Source organism: Elephas maximus, chromosome 24, assembly GCF_024166365.1.
Source record: "Elephas maximus indicus isolate mEleMax1 chromosome 24, mEleMax1 primary haplotype, whole genome shotgun sequence".
Taxonomy (NCBI): Eukaryota; Metazoa; Chordata; class Mammalia; order Proboscidea; family Elephantidae; genus Elephas; species Elephas maximus.
This window is the reverse complement of record NC_064842.1, coordinates 41,180,951-41,204,153: the sequence shown is the minus strand read 5'-3', so window position 1 is coordinate 41,204,153 and position 23,203 is coordinate 41,180,951. Positions and strand designations below refer to the sequence as shown.

At 39.3% G+C, this 23,203-nt stretch overlaps 1 protein-coding gene across 7 annotated transcripts in view; it reads right to left on the bottom strand.

Annotated features, from left to right (window-relative positions):
* RASAL2 (RAS protein activator like 2) overlaps positions 1 to 23,203 on the bottom strand; it is a 432,719-nt gene that overhangs the window by 161,919 nt on the left and 247,597 nt on the right. For all 7 annotated transcript variants that reach the window (XM_049868388.1, XM_049868389.1, XM_049868390.1 and 4 more), the window contains exon 3: positions 11,501 to 11,627. In XM_049868388.1, the coding sequence (XP_049724345.1) occupies positions 11,501 to 11,627 (127 nt within the window). The remainder of the gene's footprint in view (positions 1 to 11,500; positions 11,628 to 23,203) is intronic.

Genomic DNA, 23,203 nt, shown 5'->3' with positions numbered 1-23,203 from the left:
CTAAAGCATCTCCCATCAAAAAAAAAAAAAAAAAACAAAAAACCAAGCAGCTTTAATGGTCAAGTTAATATTCTATTGCAAATTAATGACTGGAGAGTAAAAAGAGACTTTTAAGCTAAATTTTAAAACAATACCTTTCAGTAGTATAAAACTCAATGGTTGGCATCTATATAATATACCCTCCCAGGTAATTCCCTAAGATTTTATTTATACTTTTAAAATCTAGTATATCATAAAAAACTGAAAGGTACCTTCAGTACAGGTGGGTTTCTTCTTTTTTTCCCTCTCTCTTCCTTCTTGTTACCATTGTTATCAATATTACTGTCATTATTATTACTTGGGGATAATTAACTCAGTCATTTGATTAAAGATTAGGAGGTTAAAATTATATAATGAAAAGTTAATCTCTCTCTCACTCTGGTCCATGAGAAGTCCAGTTCTTCAGAGGCAACCACTGTTAAAGGCTTTTCTATACCGTTCTAGAGTTTTACACACACATACTTGTTTATACGCATATATGCATATGCCATTACTTTACACAAATCACAGTATAATGTTCAAATATATTTCTGCACTTGATTGTCTTCCCTCTTAACAATGTATCTTAGAAATTGTTTCATATGAGTACACAGACAACTACCTTTTTCTTTTTCATACATCAGCCATTGGAAACCCTACGGAGCACAATTCTACCCTGATGACAACTGGTTGTTTTTAGTAGTCCATTATATGGATTTAACATAATTTATTTAAAGAATCTCCTCTTAATGGATACATAGGTTGTTTCTGCTCTTTCGTTATTATAAACAATGATGCAATGACTGGGCAATCTGTAGGATAAATTCCTAGAAGTAGACTGCTCCTGGGGCAAAAGGGATGGATATTTCTGCCAAACTGAATCCTATAGAGGCTAGCTACCCTCTGTAAAGGCAATTTGGCATTAATGGACTAGAATGCTTATTTCCTCCTATCCTTTTAACACAAACATTTTTATCTTTGCTAATTTCATAGGTAGAAATTGACAGCTCATTACAGTTTTAATTTACTTTTATCTGGTTATAAATGAGGTACAGAGCCTTTTTCTCATGTTTAAATGCCATTTTAATTTTCTTTCCTGTGAACTGTATATGCCCTTTCCCAATTTTGTCAATTTGAGCTTTTTTTCTTTAATCAAATAATACATACACATAGTTTAGAATCTTCTGGTTCTACAAGGCTTGCTAAAATGAACAGCAATCCCTAGCCCCACTCTTTCCCCAGAAGCAACTACTCTCGTCTTTCTTAGTTAATTATTTTGGGAGTTACCACCAAATCACTAAACAATACTTCAAATTTTTCCACTTTAGACATTATCCATTGACTGTCTACTACTACCGAAGATGAGAATTTGACTTTTTCCTCTACCCCCACCCCAGTACAAACCATGCATACATGCTTCCTATTCTTTCACCTCTCCTATATTAAAAAAAAAAAAAAACCCAGTGCCGTCGAGCCGATTCCAACTCATAGCGACACTACAGGACAGAGTAGAACTGCCCCATAGGGTTTCCAAGGAGCACCTGGCGGACTCGAACTGCCAACCTATATAGTTACATGGTATTCTTGGCAAGGATAAACGATATTATGACTACCTATGCTATTTAGAGTTCAGCCACATGGTAAATCTACGTATAATATAGTATAGTGCTCGAGAACATACACCTAGAAGGCAGACTGCCTGAGTTCAAATCCTACCTTTGCATTGTCTAGTTACATAGGCAAGTTATTTAACATTCCTGTGCCTCAGTTTCCTTACCTATAAAATGGTCATAATAATAGTATCTACCCCATGGATTTAACAAGGATTAAATGAGTTTATATATGTAAAGTGCCTAATGCATAGAAGTGCTATATAAGCATTCTGTATGTCCTGAACTAGTTTGTTTCTCCTGTAGTTATTGCTTGGTTATTCCTTTGCCTATACTTCTATATTTATTATTTAACTCCAAATTCACTGCCTGTGATCTAGATCACTTTATTCATTTACTTGTTGTATCAATTTTGTCTTCCTGAAGTTTTCTTCTGAGCGGCCCCAAATGAGCTGGTTGTCTTTCATTCTATGCCTGGTAGAGTTGTTTACCTTGGCTCTCTCTACAGCATTCTCCCAAGGGTTCCTGTTGTCTCTCTCCTGTGCTGGATAAGGGACTTCTAGTCCCGTAACCCACACCTTCCTCATTCTTGGTAAAGCTTACTTTCCAGTAGCTTCAGAAGAAATCATGCATGGAAGGTCATCTTTTAAAAAAATGTTTATTTTAATCTTGCATGTCTGAAACTATCTAGATTCTACCCACACACTAGATTAATGGTTTACAAGGGAATGCAGAATTCTAGGTTGCAAATAATTTTCCTCCAGAACGTGAAGGCATTACTCAATGTTTTCTAGCTTCTGATGTGATGATAAGAAGTCTTTAGGCACTGATGCCTGATTCTTTGTCCATAACCTGCTTTTTCCCTTTTTTGGAAGTTTGTAAGACTGCCTCCTTGTCACCAGAGACAATGCGAAATTTCACGAAAACATGACTTGCCATAGGCACTCGGTGAGCCCTTTCAATCCGGAAACTGTTACATATCCTTCAGTTCTGGGAAATTTTCTTTAATTATTTTGTTAGTGATTTCCTCCCCTTCTTTTCATTTTTCTCAAACTCACAGTGTTTTGATGCTGGACTTCCTGGACTGGTTCTCTAATTATTTTTATCTTTTTTTCCCCCTCTGTTTTCTGGAGTATCTCCTCAATTTCATGTTCCAAGCCTTCTACTGAGTTTTATTTCCACTCTAATTTTTTTTTAGTTCTTTGGCTTCGTAAAGCAGTTCTTGTTTCATGTATGTAATTCTTATCTCTGAGGATAGTAATGGTTTTTTTTTTTTTTTTAAGTTTTCTATTCTCTACCTACTCTCTGTTCCTCCAGAAGTGTGTTTTTTTTTTTTTTTTTAAAGTATGTTTGTTTGCTTTGGGCTATCTCTTTCATGGTAGAGGCTTTTCTTCAGATATCTGCTACCCTTTGGTTGCCTGCTATTTAAAAGTTGAAGACCAAAAAGTTGATTGGAAGGTCTGAACACAGGGTAGGGCTCCCTGATGATGAACTTTACAGTAGAGTGGTCTGCCTAGGTCTGATGCTTGGGAATGCTATCATATTTAGGTTGTTCCTCTTGGGCTAGATACCCAAGAGAGTAATACCCTTAAAATCTCCTGCCTGGAGGGTAAAGGCAAGTGAGGGAAAAATGATGGTGGAGTCTCATCATCCAGTAAGCAGATGCTCACTTAATTCCCTTCTATCGGGTAATGTGTCCTGCCTTCGATTTTGCCAGGTATCCCTTAATCCAGAGACCCTTGATTTTTCCTCTCCGGAGATTTAAATCTCCAGTCTTATAAAAGGGTAGGGATGGAGAATGGAAAGTGCAATTGTTCAACAGAAAGAGGAAAAGAAGACTTGGGCATGCGTTTGCTTCTGGAGCTTCCACACAGGCTCTATTTTATCTGTGCCATATCTGCCATTCCAACTCCCCTGCATCACTACTATAGATTCCCAGGACCATAGGTTCTTGAGCTGTTTGTTTTCTGTCATAAAAATCAGGCTAGTTCTTGGCTTTCCTCATTGACAGATTAAGATTTGAGTTTCTTAAACCAGCTAGGTAATTTACTACATTCCATTTGTTTCGCAGCTTTCAATTTTCTTATGTGTGTAGTTGTTTCTTTTCTCTCATTCTACCCATCCTTAAAGGACTGTGTCTTCAAAACAAAACAAAAAAAAAAAATCCCTGTATTATATCTTTAGTGGGGTTTCTGGAAGAAGTAAAATTAAATGCTTGTATTCAATCTGCCACTTTTCTCCCAGAAGTCCAGGCTGAATCCAAAAACCATTCCTAACCAGAAGATAAGCTAGATGACTGGGATCTTCTAAAATTAAACACTTATACTCATCAAAAGACTTTACAAAGAAAGTAAAAAGAGAACCTACAGGCTGTGAAAAAATTTTTGACGATGACAAAGGTCTAATCTCTAAAATCTATAGGAAAATCCAACACCTCTACAACAAAAAACCAAGTAATCCAATTTAAAAACAATGGGCAAAGGATATAAACAGACACTTCACCAAAGAAGATATTCAGGCAGCTAACAGACACAAAAGGACACGTGCACAATCACTAGCCATTAGAGAAATACAAATCAAAACTACATTGAGATACCATCCCACCCCAACATTGCTGGCACAAATAAAAAAAACAGAATATAATAAATGTTGGAGAGGCTGTGGGGAACTTGGAACTCTTATGCACTGCTGGTGGAAATGTACAATGGTACTACCATTTTGGAAAATGATACGGCACTTCCTTAGAAAGCTAGAAATAGAAATACCATATGATCCAGCAATCCCAATCCTAAGAATATATTCTAGAGAAATAAAAGCCATCACACCAATAGACATATGCATGTCCATGTTCATTGCAGCATTATTCACAACAGCAAAAAGATGGAAACAACCTAGCAGATGAAAGGATAAACAAACTACAGTACATGCACACAACGGAATACCATGCAACAATAAAGAACAATGATGACTCTGAAACATCTCACAACATGGATGAATGTGGAGGGCATTATGCTGAGTGAAATAAGTCAGCCACAAAAGGACAAATATTGTACGAGACCATTATTATAAAATCTCATGGAAAGGCTTACACACAGAAAAAACAATCTTTAATGGTTACGAGCAAGGAGAGGGGCGGTGAGGGAAAAACAATAACAACAGATAAGTGGTAACTTTGGTGAAGGGTAAGACAGTACACAATACTGAGGAAGCTGGCACTACTTGGCCAAGGCATGGTCATGGAAGCTCCACAGACACATCCAAACTCCATAAGGGACCAAATTACTGGGCTGAGGGCAGGGGCCCATGGTCTCAGGGGACATCTAGCTCAACTGGCATAACATAGTTTATAAAGAAAATGTTCTACATCCTACTTTGGTGAGTAAAGTCTGGGATCTTAAAAGCTTGTGAGCAGCCATCTAAGATACTCCACTGGTCTCACCCTGACTGGGGAAGGAAGGATGAAGAAAACCAAAGACATAAGGGAACAATTAGTCCAAAGGACTAACGGATCACAACTAGCACAGCTTCCACCACCGTCTGCACTGACAGTGTCTTAGTCATTTAGTGCTGCTATAACAGAAATGGAAACCCTGGTGGCATAGTGGTTAAGTGGTACGGCTGCTAACCAAAGGGTCGGCAGTTCAAATCCGCCAGGCGCTCCTTGGAAACTCTATGGAGCAGTTCTACTCTGCCCTATAGGATCACTATGACGGCACTGGGTTTGGTTTTGGTATAACAAAAATACCATAAGTGAACGGCTTTAACAAAGAGAAATTTATCCTTTTACACTCTAGTAGGCTACAAGTCCGAATTCAGTGCACCAGTTCCAGGGGAAGGCCTCTTCTCCTTGTCAGCTCTGGAGGAAGGTCCTTGTCCTGATCTTCCCCTGGTCTAGGAGCTTCTCTGTGTGGGAACCTCTGGTCCAAAGGATGAGCTCTGCTCCTGGTGCTACTTTCTTGGTGGTGTGAGGTGTTCCCTCCACACCCCCCCCCCTGCTTACTTCCCTTTCCGTTTATCTCTTGTAAGATAAAATGTGGTATAGGCCTCACCCCAGGGAAACTCCCTTTATATTGGATCACAGACATGACCTGAGCAAGGGTGTTACATCCCACCCTAATCCTCTTTAACATAATCTAATCTTGCCTCATTAACCACAGGCAGATACAACACACAGGAAAATTGTATCAATCACAAAATGGAGGACAACCACACAATGCTGGGAATCATGGCCTAACCAAGTTGACACATATTCTGGGGGGACATAATTCAATCCATGACAGACAGGGATCACAACAGAGGGTCCTAGACAAAGCTGGAGAAAAATGCAGAACAAAATTCTAACTTACACAAAAAGACCAGACTTACTGCTCTGAGAGACTGGAGAACCCCAAGACTATGGCCCCCAGACACCCTTTTAACTTAGTACTGAAGTCATTCCTGAGGTTCACTTTTCAGCCAAAGATTAGATAGGCCCATAAAACAAAATGAGACTAAATGGGCACACTGGCCCAGGGGCATGGATGAGAAGACAGAAGGGAACAGAAAAGCTGTAACAGGAAACTCAAGATCGAGAAGGGGACAGTGTTGACATGTTGTGGGGTTGGCAACCAATGTCACAAAACAGTATGTGCATTGTTTAATGAGAAACTAATTTGCTCTGTAAACCTTCACCTAAAGCACAATTTAAAAAAAATGAAAAAGATATAAAATTGATGCTGAATCCAGTCTCATTCCAGCAATAATATTTATCTATAAATATCTATTTCCTTAAGGATAAAATCTGTTCATTAAAAAATAAAGTAAAAGCCATTCCTGACTGTTAATGCCACCCATTCCCCTTCCCACCCAATTCTCCAACCATCATAGTGATTTACTAGGATTAATGTTGTTTTAGGACTAAGTAAAATAGCCCCTAACTTGGCCCCACATTTTACAGGGCTCTACTCTGGTCCTCTTGGGCACCAGTCCCCAAAGAGCTTGAATGTACAGGCTGGGTTCTCTGTACACATGCACGTGGGGCCTCTCATAGTGTGCAGCCTATTTGAAAATTCTAACCTTGCCTTTCATATTGTTATGAAGGTATACTGGTCAAAGTAGAAGAACAGAACATATTTGGTGGTATAGCGGTTAAGTGCTACGGCTGCTAACCAAGAGGTCGGCAGTTCAAATCTGCCAGGCGCTCCTTGGAAACTCTATGGGGCAGTTCTACTCTGTCCTACAGGGTCGCTATGAGTCGGAATGCACTCAACAGCAGTGGGTTTTTTTTTTTTTTTTTTTGGTTTTGGGGGAAAAAAGTATGTTAGGCTAATTTATAGGTCTTGTCAATCTAGCAAGTAGCTGGCCCACAGTTAAACATTGGCTGCCTTCATGGTTTCTTTCCCCAGGGCTTCTGGCTTTGGAGCAACCCTACCAACATGCTATAAAAATGACTCCTGTGAATTAGAAAAAGGAATCCTTTATTTAAGACACTTTAGTGCCACCTACTGGAAAATATGTGAAATAACTACAAATCTAGGATCACAACTGCATCTGAGAAGTTTGGACTATATGAAAAAGAATGCAACATCAGGATTGGAGAAAGATTCATTAACAACCTGTGTTATGCAGATGACACAACCTTGCTTCCTGAAAGTGAAGAGGACTTAAAGCACTTACTGATGAAGATCAAAGAGTACAGCCTTCAGTATGGATTATACCTCAACATAAAGAAAACAAAAATCTTCATAACTGGACCAATAAGCAACATCATGATACAGGGAGAAAAGATTGAAGGTGTCAAGGATTTCATTTTACTTGGATTCACAATCAATGCCCACGAAAGCAGCAGACAAGAAATCAAACAATGCATTGCATTGGGCAAACCTGCTGCAAAAGATCTCCTTAAAGTGTTGAAAAGCAAAGATGTCACCTTAAGGACTAAGGTGCACCTGACCCAAGCCATGGTGTTTTCAATCACCTCATACACATGTGAAAGCTGGTATCTCAGTCATCTAGTGCTGCCGTAACAGAAATACCACAAGTGGATGGCTTTAACAAAAGGAAATTTATTTTCTCACAGTCCAGTAGGTTACAAGTTCAAATTCAGGGTGTTGGCTCCAGGGGAAAGGCTTTCTCTCTCTGTCCACTCTGGAGGAAGGTCCTTGTCCTTAATCTTCCCCTGGTTGAGGAGCTTCTCAGGCCCAGGGACCCCGTGTCCAAAGGATGCACTCTGCTCCTTGTGCTGCTTTCTTGGTGGTATGAGGTCCCCAACATTCTGCTTGCTTCCCTTTTATCTCTTGAGAGATAAAAGGTGGTGCAGGCCATACCCCAGGGAAACTCCCTTTACCTTGGATCAGGGAAATGATCTGATTAAGGGTGGTGTTACAATCCCACCCTAATCCTCTCAACATAAAATTACAATCACAAAATGGAGGACAACCACATAACACTGGAAATCATGGCCTAACCAAGTTGATACACACATTTTGGGGGGACATAATTCAATCCATGACAGCTGGACAATGAATAAGGAAGACCAAAGAAGAATTGATGCCTTTAAATTATGGCATTGGAGAAGAATACTGAATATACCATAGATTGTCAGAAGAACAAGCAAATCTGTCTTGGAAGAAGTATAGCCAGAATGCTCATTAGAAGTGAGGATGGCGAGACGTTGTCTCACGTACTTTGGACATGTTATCAGGAGGGATCAGTCCCTGGAGAAGGACATCATGCTTGGTAGAGGGTCAATGAAAAAGAGGAAGACCTTCAATGACACGGACTGACACAGTGGCTGCAACAATAGACTCAAGCATAATAACTATTGTGAGGATGGTGCAGGACCAGAGAGTGTTTCATTCTGTTGTACACAGGGTCGCTATGAGTCAGAATCGACTGGATGACACCTAACAATGACAACAAGGAACTGGTCAATGCATAATTTTCACAGCCATAAATGGTAGTACTGCCCTGGTGTCATCTTCGCCGCAGTAAACCAGGGAGGAAGATAAGAGAGCAGATCAGGAATCCAAACTTCCACTTCCAGGGTAGAGGGATTTATGGTCTTGACAACTTAGAACTGAGAACTCATTTCCCTGTAGAAAAAAATGTTATAACTCCTAACCTAAAATTAGCTCATGTGAGTAAAATAAAATTGGCTTTAGTAGGTTTGCATCACTTGAGAACTTAATAAGAGACTCTCCATTTTGTTTCAATAGTTTGTTCTTCCACCAATAACTTACTGTAATTTTAAAATAAATCTTGATACTGTAGATTGTCTTCCCACCTTGTTTTTTTTCATCTTGGCTATTCTTGGCCTTTGACATTTCCATATGAATTTCAGGATCAACTTGCCAATTTTAGGGGAAACAAAACTTTGTTAGAATTTTGATTTTTAAGAGAATTTAGAGATACTATTGAGTCTTTTAAACCATGATTATGGTATAGCTCTCATTTAAGTCTTTTTAAACTTCTTTCAATGATGTTTTATAACTTTCTGTGTAGAAATCTCACACATCTTTCATAATATTTTTCCCTAGATGTTTGCAATTTTATGAGGCTATGGCAAATAAAAGATATTTCATTTTCTGTTTGTTGCTGGCATATGGAAATACAATTGATTTTTTATATATTAACTTATGTATTTGTTTCAATGGGTATGCATCCTGTCTTCCTAACTATATAAAAACTTTCTTAAAGGCAGAGACCTTATCTTACACCTCTTTTTATTCTTAGGGACTGACAAAGAACCTTACATATTCATCAATATCTCAATGAAATATTTGACAGTAGGAAATTTTGTCTCAAGACAAAATCACTAGCAGATAAAAACAGAACACGGAGTAATTCTCTAATTCAAGATCAGATTGGCATGTAAAGAAAAATGGCTCTAGAAGTAGACTTTCTGGCTCTAACATTATGGGCAATATCTGTTAGTGCTAATTGAGGAAATCCACTCCTAAACTGATCATGGACAGTGATGAATCAGGATGGCTACTATACTTGTTGCCAAGGACAGAGGTGGAATATTGGCTCTGGACCAGATACCTGTGCCGCCTCATCTTAGTGTGTCTTTGGATCCAGTACCTGGAACACTGTAGATATTTACCATTTTGCTATAGAGTTGTCTCTTCTGTTATACTATAATAATTCTTCAGACTGTGATTGCACCTCCTTAAAATCCATTGACTTTTGTTGGGTAGAAGCTTGAACAGGCAAAGGATGCTACAAAGGTGGCAAAGACAGCCATCAATATAACATTACAAATAATGAAAGCAAAGGAGTTGAAAGAAGGTGAGTCTGGGCCAATTCAATTCGCATAAAACTTGTGTGTGAAATATAAAACCCACTCCACTGCTGTAAACAAGGTGTAAAACAGTTACACCCAAACAGGTTTGTAGTATAATTTAGGCCCACACCTAAACTGGTTTCTACACACGCCAAAGAAGTACAGTGGAAATAAGATGAGAGGAAAATCTGGCTTCTCCAAGTATGACTCCTTAGAGAAAGGTGTCTGCTAACCTGACAAAATTCTCTACAAAAGCAAAAACTGTTAAAGGATTAAAAGAGAAATTAAAGATTCAAATTCTGACTAAGAATTCTGCATTCCATTTAGAAAATGAAAAGAAGAAAAAGGAAAACAAAAAACTCTGATTAAAAAAAATACGACCAAAAATCACAGTATTATCCATATTGCCTAACACAGAAAATAAACAACTTTATTTTATCTGCCTACTAAATGTCTATGACTGAATGTCTATGGCTCACTAAGCAAATAATACCAAGATATAAAGTACTTTGTACTTTTCAAATTTCTTTAATATTTTATCTTAATTATGTTCCCTTAAAATTATTTGACTGGTCTAATAATCTAATAATTTAGAATAATCTAAATATACACTGGCAAGCATGAAAAACACCAAACAGCACACACTTCCTGGCAAACAGGGTAAAGAGTTGCTTTGATATTAATATTAATTCCCTTAGTGTAAAACAGCTCAAGTGGGGTTTCTCTGATTTCTCTCCTGTTACCCATTTCAACCATAGTACTGAATGTAACTCACATGAGATACACAAAAATAAAATAGCTTAGCTAAATTAACCTGATCTGACATTACACTGTACAAGATAATATCCAGTATGAATGGGACACATTCAAATCACTCAATATAGTTTCCATACACTGAATCCTCTAAGTCTCTTAGAGCTTCAACAAGATCACCTAATCTTTCAAAATTGAGAGCCCCAAAACAATCTCATCATCCAGTCTACCTGGAACTGAAACACAATCTTGTCAGTGCTAAGACAAATGCTATCTCTGTAAAATAACTTTGCTGTCACATGGTTACAAAAAACAGAGCTCTCCAATGACCTCTAACTCTCAGTTAACATGCTACTGATTTCAATGTGCTGAACAGGAAATATAAGATGTTTTGTTTTACTGTAACGATAATAAATCCATAAATTACCCAATAAAAGCTTAGACTTTCTATCCTTTTATTACAAGCAGTCCCTAGATTATGAACGAGTTCTGTTCCTAAGTCTGTCTGTAAATTGAATTTGTACGTAAGCCAGAACAGTCAGGTATGGTATCTAACATCAGTTAGTCAAATGTCTGTTTTAATATATAGTATACAGTGTACCTTCCCATGTGTACCTGCCCATGTATAAAAACATTAAAGAAATGCTTCTACACACACGAAAACACCTTTAACATAATACAGTAATAATAACAATGTTTTGATGTGTGTCACAAAGTAGTGCCCATTTATTATGAACCACTTGTATGCACCTCGAATTTTTAATAAAATAAGCTTTATGGGGATTGGTTCATAACTACCAGTTCTACGTAAATCAGATGTTCCTAACCCAGGGGACTGCCTGTATTAGCTTACCCAGTTTGGCGGCGCCCTCTGGTGGGTACTCAGGAAACTGACCCTCAGAAGGGACGCTCACAGTTCTCCTCAGGCATCGCCCTTTGGTGGGATCTGTTTGCTGCTCCTGTCCCCCCTCCACAGGTACCTAGTTAGCAAAAGAAAAAGAGATGAAACTTAATAGTGAACTTGCCATAAGTATTTTCTGATTAAAAAATGTTTTTAGTTCTTGAAGGCAGAAGTGTGTGGTCAACAGAACAAAAGTAAAAGCAACGTAGAAATAAAGTATATACGTGAGTAGGTATTACCAACACCTTTTGAGGAAGCTTTTTAAAAGAAAACTGAAAGATCAGGAAAGGCAAGTATGTAAATTACCTTCCTGAGTATATATCATATCCAAGTGTGACCTGCTTTGGGAGCTCATAAAACAAAACACCCACACAAATAAAAAAAAAAAAAAAAGAAACTGGTTCATGAGTTCCGACTTTGCCCAGCGCTCAATAAACTAAAAACAAACCCATTGCCGCCAAGTTGATTCCGACTCATAGCGACCCTACAGGAAAGAGTAGAACTGCTCTCTAGGGTTTCCAAGGAACAACTGGTGGATTCAAACTGCCTACTGTGCCACCAGGGCTTCACAATGTTCAATAGGTAAATAGAAATAGAAGTTGATCAGAAATATTCAGCTTCAAAATTTTCTTCAAAAGTAGGCTTTGTTAGACAAAGGTAGTAAAATTACCCAAATTTTCTTCAATTTTAGAATTAAGCACTTTAGAGTTAGTTTACAAAACACATTTTCAGTGGAAATTTACATTTTTTTAAACTATATAAAGTGGTATATTTTCTTCCAAAAGAGCGATTAATTTTTAAAATCTTAAAAATTATTTTTCTGGCATCATTTCAGGAACACATTGTGTGTTGTTTGTATACGTGGAATGAAAACTATGGATTGTTAAAAAAAAAAAAAACCTCTAGTGCCAAAAACTTAAAAAAACTACTCAGCAGGTTATCATTGTAGGGCAATGGGATGGCTCCAGTTTCCTTTTTTGGCAAAGGGCAAAGGCTTTCACAATGAGATTTTACTACTGAAGCTTTATCAGAAGTAAGTTAGCCACATCTTATATAGTTTGGGGAAAATGTCAGTAAAGACATTCAAATTTCTTATGATTCCAATATTGTTTTCAAAAAATTCCCACAACGATTGACACTGAGTTCTTACTATGTTCAAGGCTAAGGAATTTACATGTGTGCGTTATAATGGAGGCATCATTATTATCCCCCATTTTCCAGATGTGGAGTAATTATTTATTTCTCCAAATAACCACACTGGGCACACATCACATCAACTGATTCTGCAAAACTGGGACAGATGCAGGCTTAAATGCACCTGCCTTCTGCTTTGCCTCAGTAACACAACTCCAATGACTTGGGCCAAGGAGATAACGGCAGGGAAGCACTCTGTGTTACTGAGAATCTGAGGAGCAAATTTCTAACGCCTCTGTAAGGACTGGAAAATTTCTACTCCCTATAGGACCAAAAATTCCTCATTTCTTCATTACCACCATTATGGTTACTGTGTGTGCATTGAGAAATTAAAGTACAGCGTTAAGAAAGGTAAAATACGGTGAGCCCAAATAATAGCATAAATAATGACACGAACTTTCAAAAGCACAATGTAATTCAAAACTTTACCAAACAGTAATTTAAGTCATCCATCCCTTTCATGATGGAAATTATATTATCTCTACTTGAATAATTTAAAGGGTAGCATCAAGAAGTTAAATGATTCCTTTTTTTTTTTTTAAGGAAGGCAAAAAGTAGACAAGAACAGGGTAAATTTGGAAAAAATAGTTGGAATCTTTGGAAAAATAGCTGAATTAAATAAAACCTATTCTGGTGATAATTCTAAAAATTCCTATTATTTGAAATAATTAACCCCTAAAAAATGGGGGCACTGATAGCAGTAGAATTCTCGCCTTCCATGCTGGAGATCCAAGCTTGATTCCCAGTCAATGTTCCTATGCACAGCCACCATCTGTCAGTCAGTGGAGGCTTGAGTGTTAGTGGAGCTTCTAGACTCAGACAGACTAGGAAGAAAAGCCTGATGAAAATCAACCAATGAAAACCCTGTGGATCACAATGGTCTCATCCGCAACTGATCATGGGGATGGTACAAGACTAGACAGCAATTTCTTCCATTGTACATGGGATTGCCATGAACCGGGGGCTAAATGGACTGCAGCTAACAACAATAAGCCATAATGAAAACAGACTGCACTCAGGATATAAGGGAAAATAGACAGTGTTGGCTCTTATTCTAAGCTTGAATTTCTTAAACAAGAATATTTTACTTTTACACCACTATAGATTTCTTCTTAGTTAAAATATTTTAAAACAAGATATTGATCTACTCCTTTGTAAATGGACAGATCATATTTCAAGTACTTTTAAATGAACTACTCTGGAGTTCACAAATCTTAATAAGTAGCTAAAGACAATCAGTTTTAGAAAGTCAGTTTTAAAAAAGCAATCTTCTCCACTTTGATTAGCTTATTAGTTCACAATTACTTGTTATACTGAATTGCTCATAAAAAAATTCCAGGTACTATAACACGGGGAAAAAAAATTTTTTTTAAACCTCTTTAGCCCTGTACTGTGCTTCTGAATCCTATTTTGGGGGGGGGGGGGAGTCAAGCACTTTAATTTCATTGCATTTTAGATGAGAAAAATATTAAGGAATAAATGACTTCTCAAGTTTCTAGACAAATTAATAAAAAAGTCAAACTGGATCTCTGGCTCCTAGTCCTCTTTGATAGTTCAAACAATCCTGACAATGGAAGAACACAGCATAAATAAATCAAATTACTCAGAAAACATTATATTTATACACATTCCCTGCACAATTACCTTTCCTTTTGTTTAGGATTATATGGAACTTAGTTTAACAACCTGCAATATGCAGATGATATAACCTTGCTTGCTGAAAGTGAAGAGGACTTGAAGCACTTATTGATGAAGATCAAAGACTACAGCTGACAGCATGGATTACACCTCAACATAAAGAAAACAAAAATTCTCACAACGGACCAATAAGCAACATCATGATAAAGGGAGAAAATATTGAAGTTGTCGAGGATTTCATTTTACTTGGACACGCAATCAACGCCCATGGAAGCAGCGGTCAGGAAACGAACCAACATATTGCATTGGGCAAATGTGCTGCAAATGAGCTCTTTAAAATGTTAAAAAGCAAAGATGTCACCTTGAGGACTAAGGTACACCTGACCCAAGCCATGGTATTTTCAATTGCCTCATATGCATGGAAAAGCTGGACAATGAATAAGGAAAACGGAAGAAGAATTGATGTCTTTCAAGTATGGTGTTGGTGAAGAATATTGAACCTACCATGGACTTGCAAAAGAACAAACAGGACCGTGATGGTTAAGATTGTATGTCAAGTTGGCTGGGCCATGATTCTCAGTGTTTTGGCAGTTGTATAATGTAATCACTTCCCTGTTGAAATTTGATATGTGATCACCCCCATGATGGAATCTGCTGAGTGGTACTGGCAGGGGTGGGGCCTGTGGTGGCTCACCACGCCCTCAGCCTTCATCTCTCCACCTTCCGCCACCTACTTCCTTCCTGCTTGCCTTGCAAGGGTTATTGGTTTGTCTGGATCCAGCAGCTGTCTCTCGTCTGACCTCTAGTTCTTGGGGCTTGAGCTAGCAGCTTATCTGTCCATCTTGCGATTTGTTAATCTTCACAGTCTGCAAGCAAGAGTCCTGTTCCCCAACCTGCCGATCCTGGGATGGCCAGCTCCTGAAGCTACATGAATCAGGAGAAACCTTGGGATCTTGCCTGCTGAGACTGGGGATCCCCCGACCTTCAAAGCCTGTGAGTGGGAGCCATGCTCTCTGTCCTGCTCATCTTGGGTTCACCAGCTTCTGTGGCTCCATGAATCGGGAAAGACTTCTACCCCGATCCAATGACTTGGGATGTTGACGTCCAACCCCTACAATCGTGTGAGCTGTTTCCTTGATATAAATCTCTCTATATACATTTATAGGCTTTACTGGTTTTGCTCCTCTAGAGAACCCCAGCCTAAGATAAGGTCTGTCTTGGAAGAAGTAGAGCAAAAATACTCCTGAGAAGTGAGGATGGTGAGACCTCGTTTCACATACTTTGGACTTGTTGTCAGGAGGGATCAGTCGCTCGAGAAAGACATCATGCTTGGTAAAGTGGAAGGTCAACAAAAGAGAGGAAGACCCTTGATGACATGTGCTGACACAGTGTCTGCAACAATGGGCTCAAGCATAGCAATGATTGTAAGGATGGTACAGGACCAGGCAGTGTTTCATTCTGTTGACATACAGTCGCTATGAGCTGAAACCTACTCAATGGCACCTAACAATGACAATTTCAATTTCAGTCTGAGCATATACAGATTGAACAGATAATAAGTATAAAAGATCAAGATTATTATGTTAACTAGTCCTTTTCAGTTATTTCTCCCCCTCCCCCTACCCCCCCCCCCCAAAATGCTCAGGTCTCCTGTATCCTTAAAAGAAAAATTTCTCAACTTTCTTATCCCTTTAAGGCAGTGGTTCTCAAAGCAAGTGTGGTCCCCTGACCAGAAACATCAACATCCCCTGAAAACTTGTTAAAAATGCATATTCTCAGGCCCCACCACAGGCCTACTGAATCACAAAACCTGGCACAGGGCGGGGCGGGGGGACGACAGCAGAATGGTGGGATGTGGGGGTTGGGGGGTGTGGTGGAAGACAGCAATCTGTTTTAACAAGACTTCTAAGCAATTCTGATGCTCCCTAAAAGTTAAAAACCTGTGCCTTAATGTGCTGCTTTCTCTCTTTCTTACCAGGCAAAATGTCTCCAAGTATGATCTACAGCAGAGGTTCTCAACCTTGCTGCAAATTATAATCTCCTAAGGGAGTTTTTTAAGGGGCCCTGATGACACAGTGGTAAATCCGATGAAGTGGATTTTCAGATGACACAGTGGTAAAGCACTTGGCTGCTAACCAAAAGGTTAGCATTTCAAACCTACCAGCCACTCCCCAGAAGAAAAACGTGGCAATCTGCTTCCATAAAAATAAAAAGCCTTATAAAACCTATGGGGCAGTTCTACTCTGTGCTGCACAGTTGCTATGAGTCAAATCAACTCGGCGGCAACGGGGAAATGGGGGCTTTAAAAATAACGATGCCTGGGTCCCACTCCTAGACATTCTAAGTTAACTGGCTAGAGTGTGGTCTGGATATTGAGATCTTTCAAAGCTCCCCAGAGGACTATAATGTGCAGCTAAAGTTGAGAACCACTGATTTAACTCAGGACCTCCAACTCGAATTATTTGCTTGTTAACCCTTGACTACCAGTTCTAACTATAGAGGGATGAATAAATCACTTACCTTTACTAAACTTCAATTTCTGTCTTTTGAGGTATGATCTTTCTGATATCTCGGCTGGATGCCCAGGATATTAAAATTTTAAAGAAGCAAAGTCAGGCCTCTATCATTGTCCAGATGACCCTTCTATCTCTATTTTGTGGTCAATATTTCAGCTGCTCTCTGGAAAGTCTGTGTAGTCTTGCCCTGAGCACATACAGTTCAGCCCTTGGCTGAAGACTCACCGGTGTCCTGCCCGGCAGATTCCAGCTCCTTCAGCTGCAAAATTCTGTCCTCTGCCTCCTTGGCTCAGTGGGACCACTGTCCTCTGCTTGGACCAATCGCTGCACCACAGTTGGGGAACGGTATGTAGGCACACAGCCAGGGCAATGGTGATGGTTACAGTCTAGGCTGCCTACTGTCTAATATACGAAAGCAGTTATCTCATACATATTGTCCTGTCTTATATTCTACGCAGTGGAAGGGCTAGTCTTGTACCCATCACTCTATTATAGCTGGTTCAGGGAGCCTCTTATCCAAACTACTGCAATAGTCTCTTCACTGGTATCTGCTCTGATGTCCTATCCCTTAAATCTATCTTTTACATAGTTATGAGAGTGATATATTTTTGAAATGCAAATACATCATGTCATTCTGAAACTCAAAGCCCTTAAGTGGCTCCTCTTTGCCTCTAGTTGTTGTTAGCTGCCGACTCACAGCGACCTAGTAGTGGTTTTCAAAGGAGGGGAAGTATGTTTGTCTACAGGTGGGTGTGTGGCAGGCGGGGCATCTCTGCTTGAACCAGAGCATAATTCTGAGATTATCTGTTGTACAGGGCTTCTGCATAAACTTCTATAAAGACAGGGTTCTTCTGCAAAAAGAGAATCTAAAAACTACTATCCTATAGATAAAATCCAAGCTCCCTAACAGTATACCAGGCCTTCCACAATCTGGCCACTGTCAGGAGTGTCTGGCCTCAGACTTTACACTCTAGGAACACCAAATTGTTTGCATTTCCCTAATACGTTTCCAATTTTATAGTTCAGTGCCTTTGCTTAGTATGTTTTCTTAGCATGAAATGTTTTCCCTCGTTTTCTTTTTTATCCTATACCTTCCAGGTAAACGCCTACTAGGAAAGGTATCACCTATTTCAGGAATCTCTTCTCCCTCTACCAATCCTGCAAGGTTAGGTACACCTCCTTTGGGTTCCTCCAATAAAATACGTATTTTTCTCTGCCACTGAATTCATTACATTGTCATTGTAATTATTCAATTTATGTAACTAATTCCATATAAGTTAACAACTCGTATCTTACTTGTCAGTCTCTAAACCTTAAAATAGCTCCAACCAATGAATAAATATTTGATAGGTAGAGATGTGGGTTATTTAGACAAAGGAAGAAGTATAATATCAGCCAAGAAGCTGGCAAAAAAAAGACTTTTTCGGGAGAGGGTAAGGGTGTGTGGGAAGCAATTTAGCTTGAGCCTCTTTAGGGGGAGACACAGGGCAGAACACCAAAAATATATTATGATCATGTTGGGAGGGCCTGAATACCAAGCCATTCATAATTCAGAGAGCACTCAAAAGTTTTTAGATTAAGGAATGGTTGTTGTTCTTAGGTGCCATTGAGTCCATTCTGACTCATAACGATACTACATACAACAGAACAAAACACTGCCTGGTCCTGCACCATTCTCACAATCCTTGCTATGCTTGAGCCCATTGTTGCAGCCCCTGTGTCAACCCATCTCATTGAGAGACTTCCGATTTTTCTCTGACCCTCTACTTTACCAAGCATGATGTCCTTCTCCAGGGCCTGATCCCACCTGATAACATGTCCAAAGTACATGAGACACAGTATCACCATCCTTGTTTCTAAGGAGCATTCTGGTTGTATTTCTTCCAAGACAGATTTGTTCATTCTATTGGCAGCCCATGGTATATTCAATATTCTTCGCCAGCACCACAATTCAAGGCGTCAATTCTTCTTCAGTCTTCCTTATTCATTGTCCAGCTCTCATGTGCATATGAGGCAACTAAAAACACCATGGCTTGGGTCAGACGCACCTTAGGCTTCAAGGTGACATTTTTGCTTTTCAAAACTTTAAAAAAGAGGTCTTTTGCAGCAAATTTGCCCAATGCAATGTGCCTTTTGATTTCTTGAATGGTAGTATTCTCCCAGTTGGTCTGTCTCCTTCCTATCACTCCCACTTCCAACGCATACTACATATTAATATTCATTGCACGTAAATGTTATCAAATCCTTTCCTTTCTTAAGCTTTCTTTGGTAATTACCCATTGTCAATATAATCTTCATGACATATTTAGTTAGAGCAAAGTTCTTTAGAATAAATGCATTTCTTTCCTTTATTCTGTCTAGCTTACTTGTCCTATTAATGAAATGCCACTTTAAAATTATTTGTTATATTTCCACCGCTAAACTTGTAACGGGGAGAGAGAAGAAAAAACTGCATCTCAATTTTTGTAACCCCTAACACAGTGAGTTCAAAACCTTTTTTTGGTTTTGAACACAGTGAGTAAAACTTATGTATCTGTTCAGTAACTTGAAAGTGGTTCTTAATGAAATATATCATAAGCAATTTACCCCAGAATAAATAACAATTGATTTTAACAGTTTGGACAAAGCCTAACTGCTATATTCAGATTTTCATCAATATCCTGTTATTTGTTGTTAGGTACCGTTGAGTCAGTTCCATCTCATAGTGACCCTATGCACAACAGAACAAAACACTGTCCAGTCCTGCACCATTCTTACAATCATTGTTATGCTTGAGTTCACTGCTGCAGGCACTGTGTGAATCCACCTCGTTGAGGGTCTTCCTCTTTTCCGCTGACCCTGTATTTTGCCAAGCATGATGTCCTTCTCCAGAGGCTGATCCCTCCTGACAACATCTCCAAAATATGTAAGACTCAGTTTCGCCATCCTTGCCTATAAGGAGCATTCTGGTTGTACTTCTTCCAAGACAGATCTGTGCGTTCTTTCCGCAGTGCATACTATATTCAATATTCTTTGCCAACACCACAATTCAAAGGCATCAATTCTTCTTCTGTCTTCCTTATTCATTGTCCAGCATTCACATGCATATGATGCGATTGAAAATACCATGGCTATGGTCAGGTGCACCTTAGTCTTAAAGGTGACATCTTTGCTCTTCAACACTTTAAAGAGGTTCTTTGCAGCAGATCTGCCCAATGCAATACGTCTTTTGATTTCTTGACTGCTGCTTCCATGGCTTTTGATTGTGGATCCAAGTAAAATGAAATCCTTGACAACTTCCATCTTTTCTCCATTTATCACGATGTTGCTCACTGGTCCAGTTGTGAGGATTTTTGTTTTCCTTATCTTGAGGTGCAATCTATATTGAAGGCTGTGGTCTTTGATCCTCATTAGTAAGTGCTTCAAGTCCTCTTCACTTTCAGCAAGCAAGGTTGTGTCATCTGCATAACGCAGATTGTTAATGAGTCTTCTTCCAATCCTGATGCCCCGTTCTTCTTCATACAGTCCAGCTTCTCATATTATTTGCTCAGCATACAGATTAAATAGGTATGGTGAAAGAATACAACCCTGATGCACACCTTTCCTGACTTTAAACCAATCAGTATCCCCGTGTTCTGTCCCAACAACCGCCTCTTCATCTATGTAAAGGTTCCTCATGAGCACAATTAAGTGTTCTGGAATTCCCCTTCTTCGCAATGTTATCCATAATTTGTTAGGATGCACACAGTCAAATGCCTTTGCATAGTCAATAAAACACAGGTAAACATCCTTCTGGTATTCTCTGCTTTCAGCCAGGATCCATCTGACATCAGCAAGGATATCCCTGGTTCCACGTCCTCTTCTGAAACCGGCCTGAATTTCTGGCAGTTCCCTGTCAATATACTGCTGCAGCTGTTTTTGAATATCTTCAGCAAAATTTTGCTTGCGTGTGATATTAATGATACTGTTCTATAATGTCCACATTCCATTGGATCACCTTTCTTGGGAATAGGCATAAATATGGATCTCTTCCAGTCAGTTGCCCAGGAAACTGTCTTCTATATTTCTTGGCATAGACGAATGAGCACCTCCAGCGCTGCACCTGTTTGGTGAAACATCTCAATTGATATTCCATCAATTCCTGGAGCCTTGTTTTTCGCCAGTGCCTTCAGAGCAGCTTGGACTTCTTCCTTCAGTACCATCGGTTCCTGATCATATGCCACCTCTTGAAATGGTTGAACATCGACTAATTCTTTTTGGTATAATGACTCTGCGTGTTCCTTCCATCTTGTTTTGATGCTTCCTGCGTAATTTAATATTTTTCCCCATAGAATCCTTCACTATTGCAACTCGAGGCTTGAGTTTTTTCTTCAGTTCTTTCAGCTTGAGAAACACCGAGCGTGTTCTTCCCTTTTGGTTTTCCATTTCCAGCTCTTTGAACATGTCATTATAATACTTTACTTTGTCTTCTCGAGATGCCCTTTGAAATCTTCTGTTCAGTTCTTTTACTTCATCAATTCTTCCTTTTGCTTTAGCCGCTCGATGTTCGAGAGCAAGTTTCAGAGTCTCCTCCGACATCCATCTCGGTCTTTTCTTCCCTCTCTGTCTTTCCAATGACCTCTTGCTTTCTTCATGAATGATGTCCTTGATGTCATTCCACAACTCGTCTGGTCTTCGGTCACCAGTGTTCAATGCGTCAAATCTATTCTTCAGATGGTCTCTCAATTCAGGTGGGATATACTCATGGTCATATTTTGGCTTTTGTGGACTTGCTCTGATTTTCTTCAGTTTCAGCTTTAACTTGCATAGGAGCAATTGATGGTCTGTTCCACAGTCGGCCCCTGGCCTTGTTCTGACTGATGATATTGAGCTTTTCCATCGTCTCTTACCACAGATGTAGTCAATTTGATTTATGTGTGTTCCACCTGGCGAGGTCCATGTGTATATGTATAATATAGTCACTGTTTATGTTGGTGAAAGAAGGTATTTGCAATGAAGAAGTCGTTGGTCTTGTAAAATTCTATCATTCGATCTCCAGCGTTGTTTCTATCACCAAGGCCTTATTTTCCGACTACTGATCCTTCTTCTTTGTTTCCAACTTTCGCATTCCAATTGCCAGTAATTATCAATGCATCTTGACTGCCTGCTTGATCAATTTCAGACTGCAGCAGCTGATAAAAATCTCCTATTTCTTCATCTTTGGCCCTAGTGGTTGGTGCGTGTATTTGAATAGTCGTATCAACTACGCTTCCTTGTGGGCGTATGGATATTATCCTCTCACTGACAGCACTGTACTTCAGGATGGATCTTGAAATGTTCTTTTTGACGATGAATGCAACACCATTCCTCCTCAAGTTGTCATTTCCGGCATAATAGGCTATACGACTGTCCAATTCAAAATGGCCAATACCAGTCCATTTCAGTTCACTAATGCCTAAAATATCGCTATTTATGCATCCCGTTTCGTTTTTTTTCCCCCGTTTCATTTTTGATGACTTCTAATTTTCCTAGATTCATACTTCGTACATTCCAGGTTCCGATTATTAATGGATGTTTGCAGCTGTTTCCTCTCATTTTGAGACGTACCACATCAGCAAATGAAGGTCCCAAAAGCTGTACTCCATCCACGTCGTTAAGGTCGACTCTACTTTGAGGAGGCAGCTCTTCCCCAGTCATCTTTTGCATCCGTTCCAACCTGGGTGCTTCATCTTCCAGCACTATATCAGACAATGTTCTGCTGCTGTTCATAAGGTTTTCACTGGCTAATGCTTTTCAGAAGTAGACTGCCGGGTCCTTCTTCCTAGTCTGTCTTAGTCTGGAAGCTCAGCTGAAACCTGTCCTCCATGGGTGACCCTGCTGGTATCTGAATACCAATGGCATAGCTTCCAGCATCACAGCAACACACAAGCCCCCAGAGTACGTTAAACTGACAGACACGTGGGGGTTCATCAGTATATCTGAGTATAAATACTGCCTTTCAAATGCAAGAATTATTACTTTAAAATTGCGTTTTTACTGCCTTGCTGGCTGTACACTAACATCCACCTTTAACCTTTAGGAAATTCTAAATACAGAAAGTAGAGCATGCGTTTTTTTAAAAAAAAAAAAAAAAAAAAGGAACCAGATTTACCAAGTCCTGATGGCTTTCTACTCCCAAGAAAGTTAAACTCACAAACTCTTTTCTATTTTCATATTGGTATACCTAAGAGGAGTTAATGACTGTCTACTATCTCCTTCAACTCCTTATTCTCTAGTTTGTTGTTGTGAGGTGTTGTCAGCTTGATTTCAACTCATATCAGCCCTGTGCACAACACTGCCCAGTACTGTG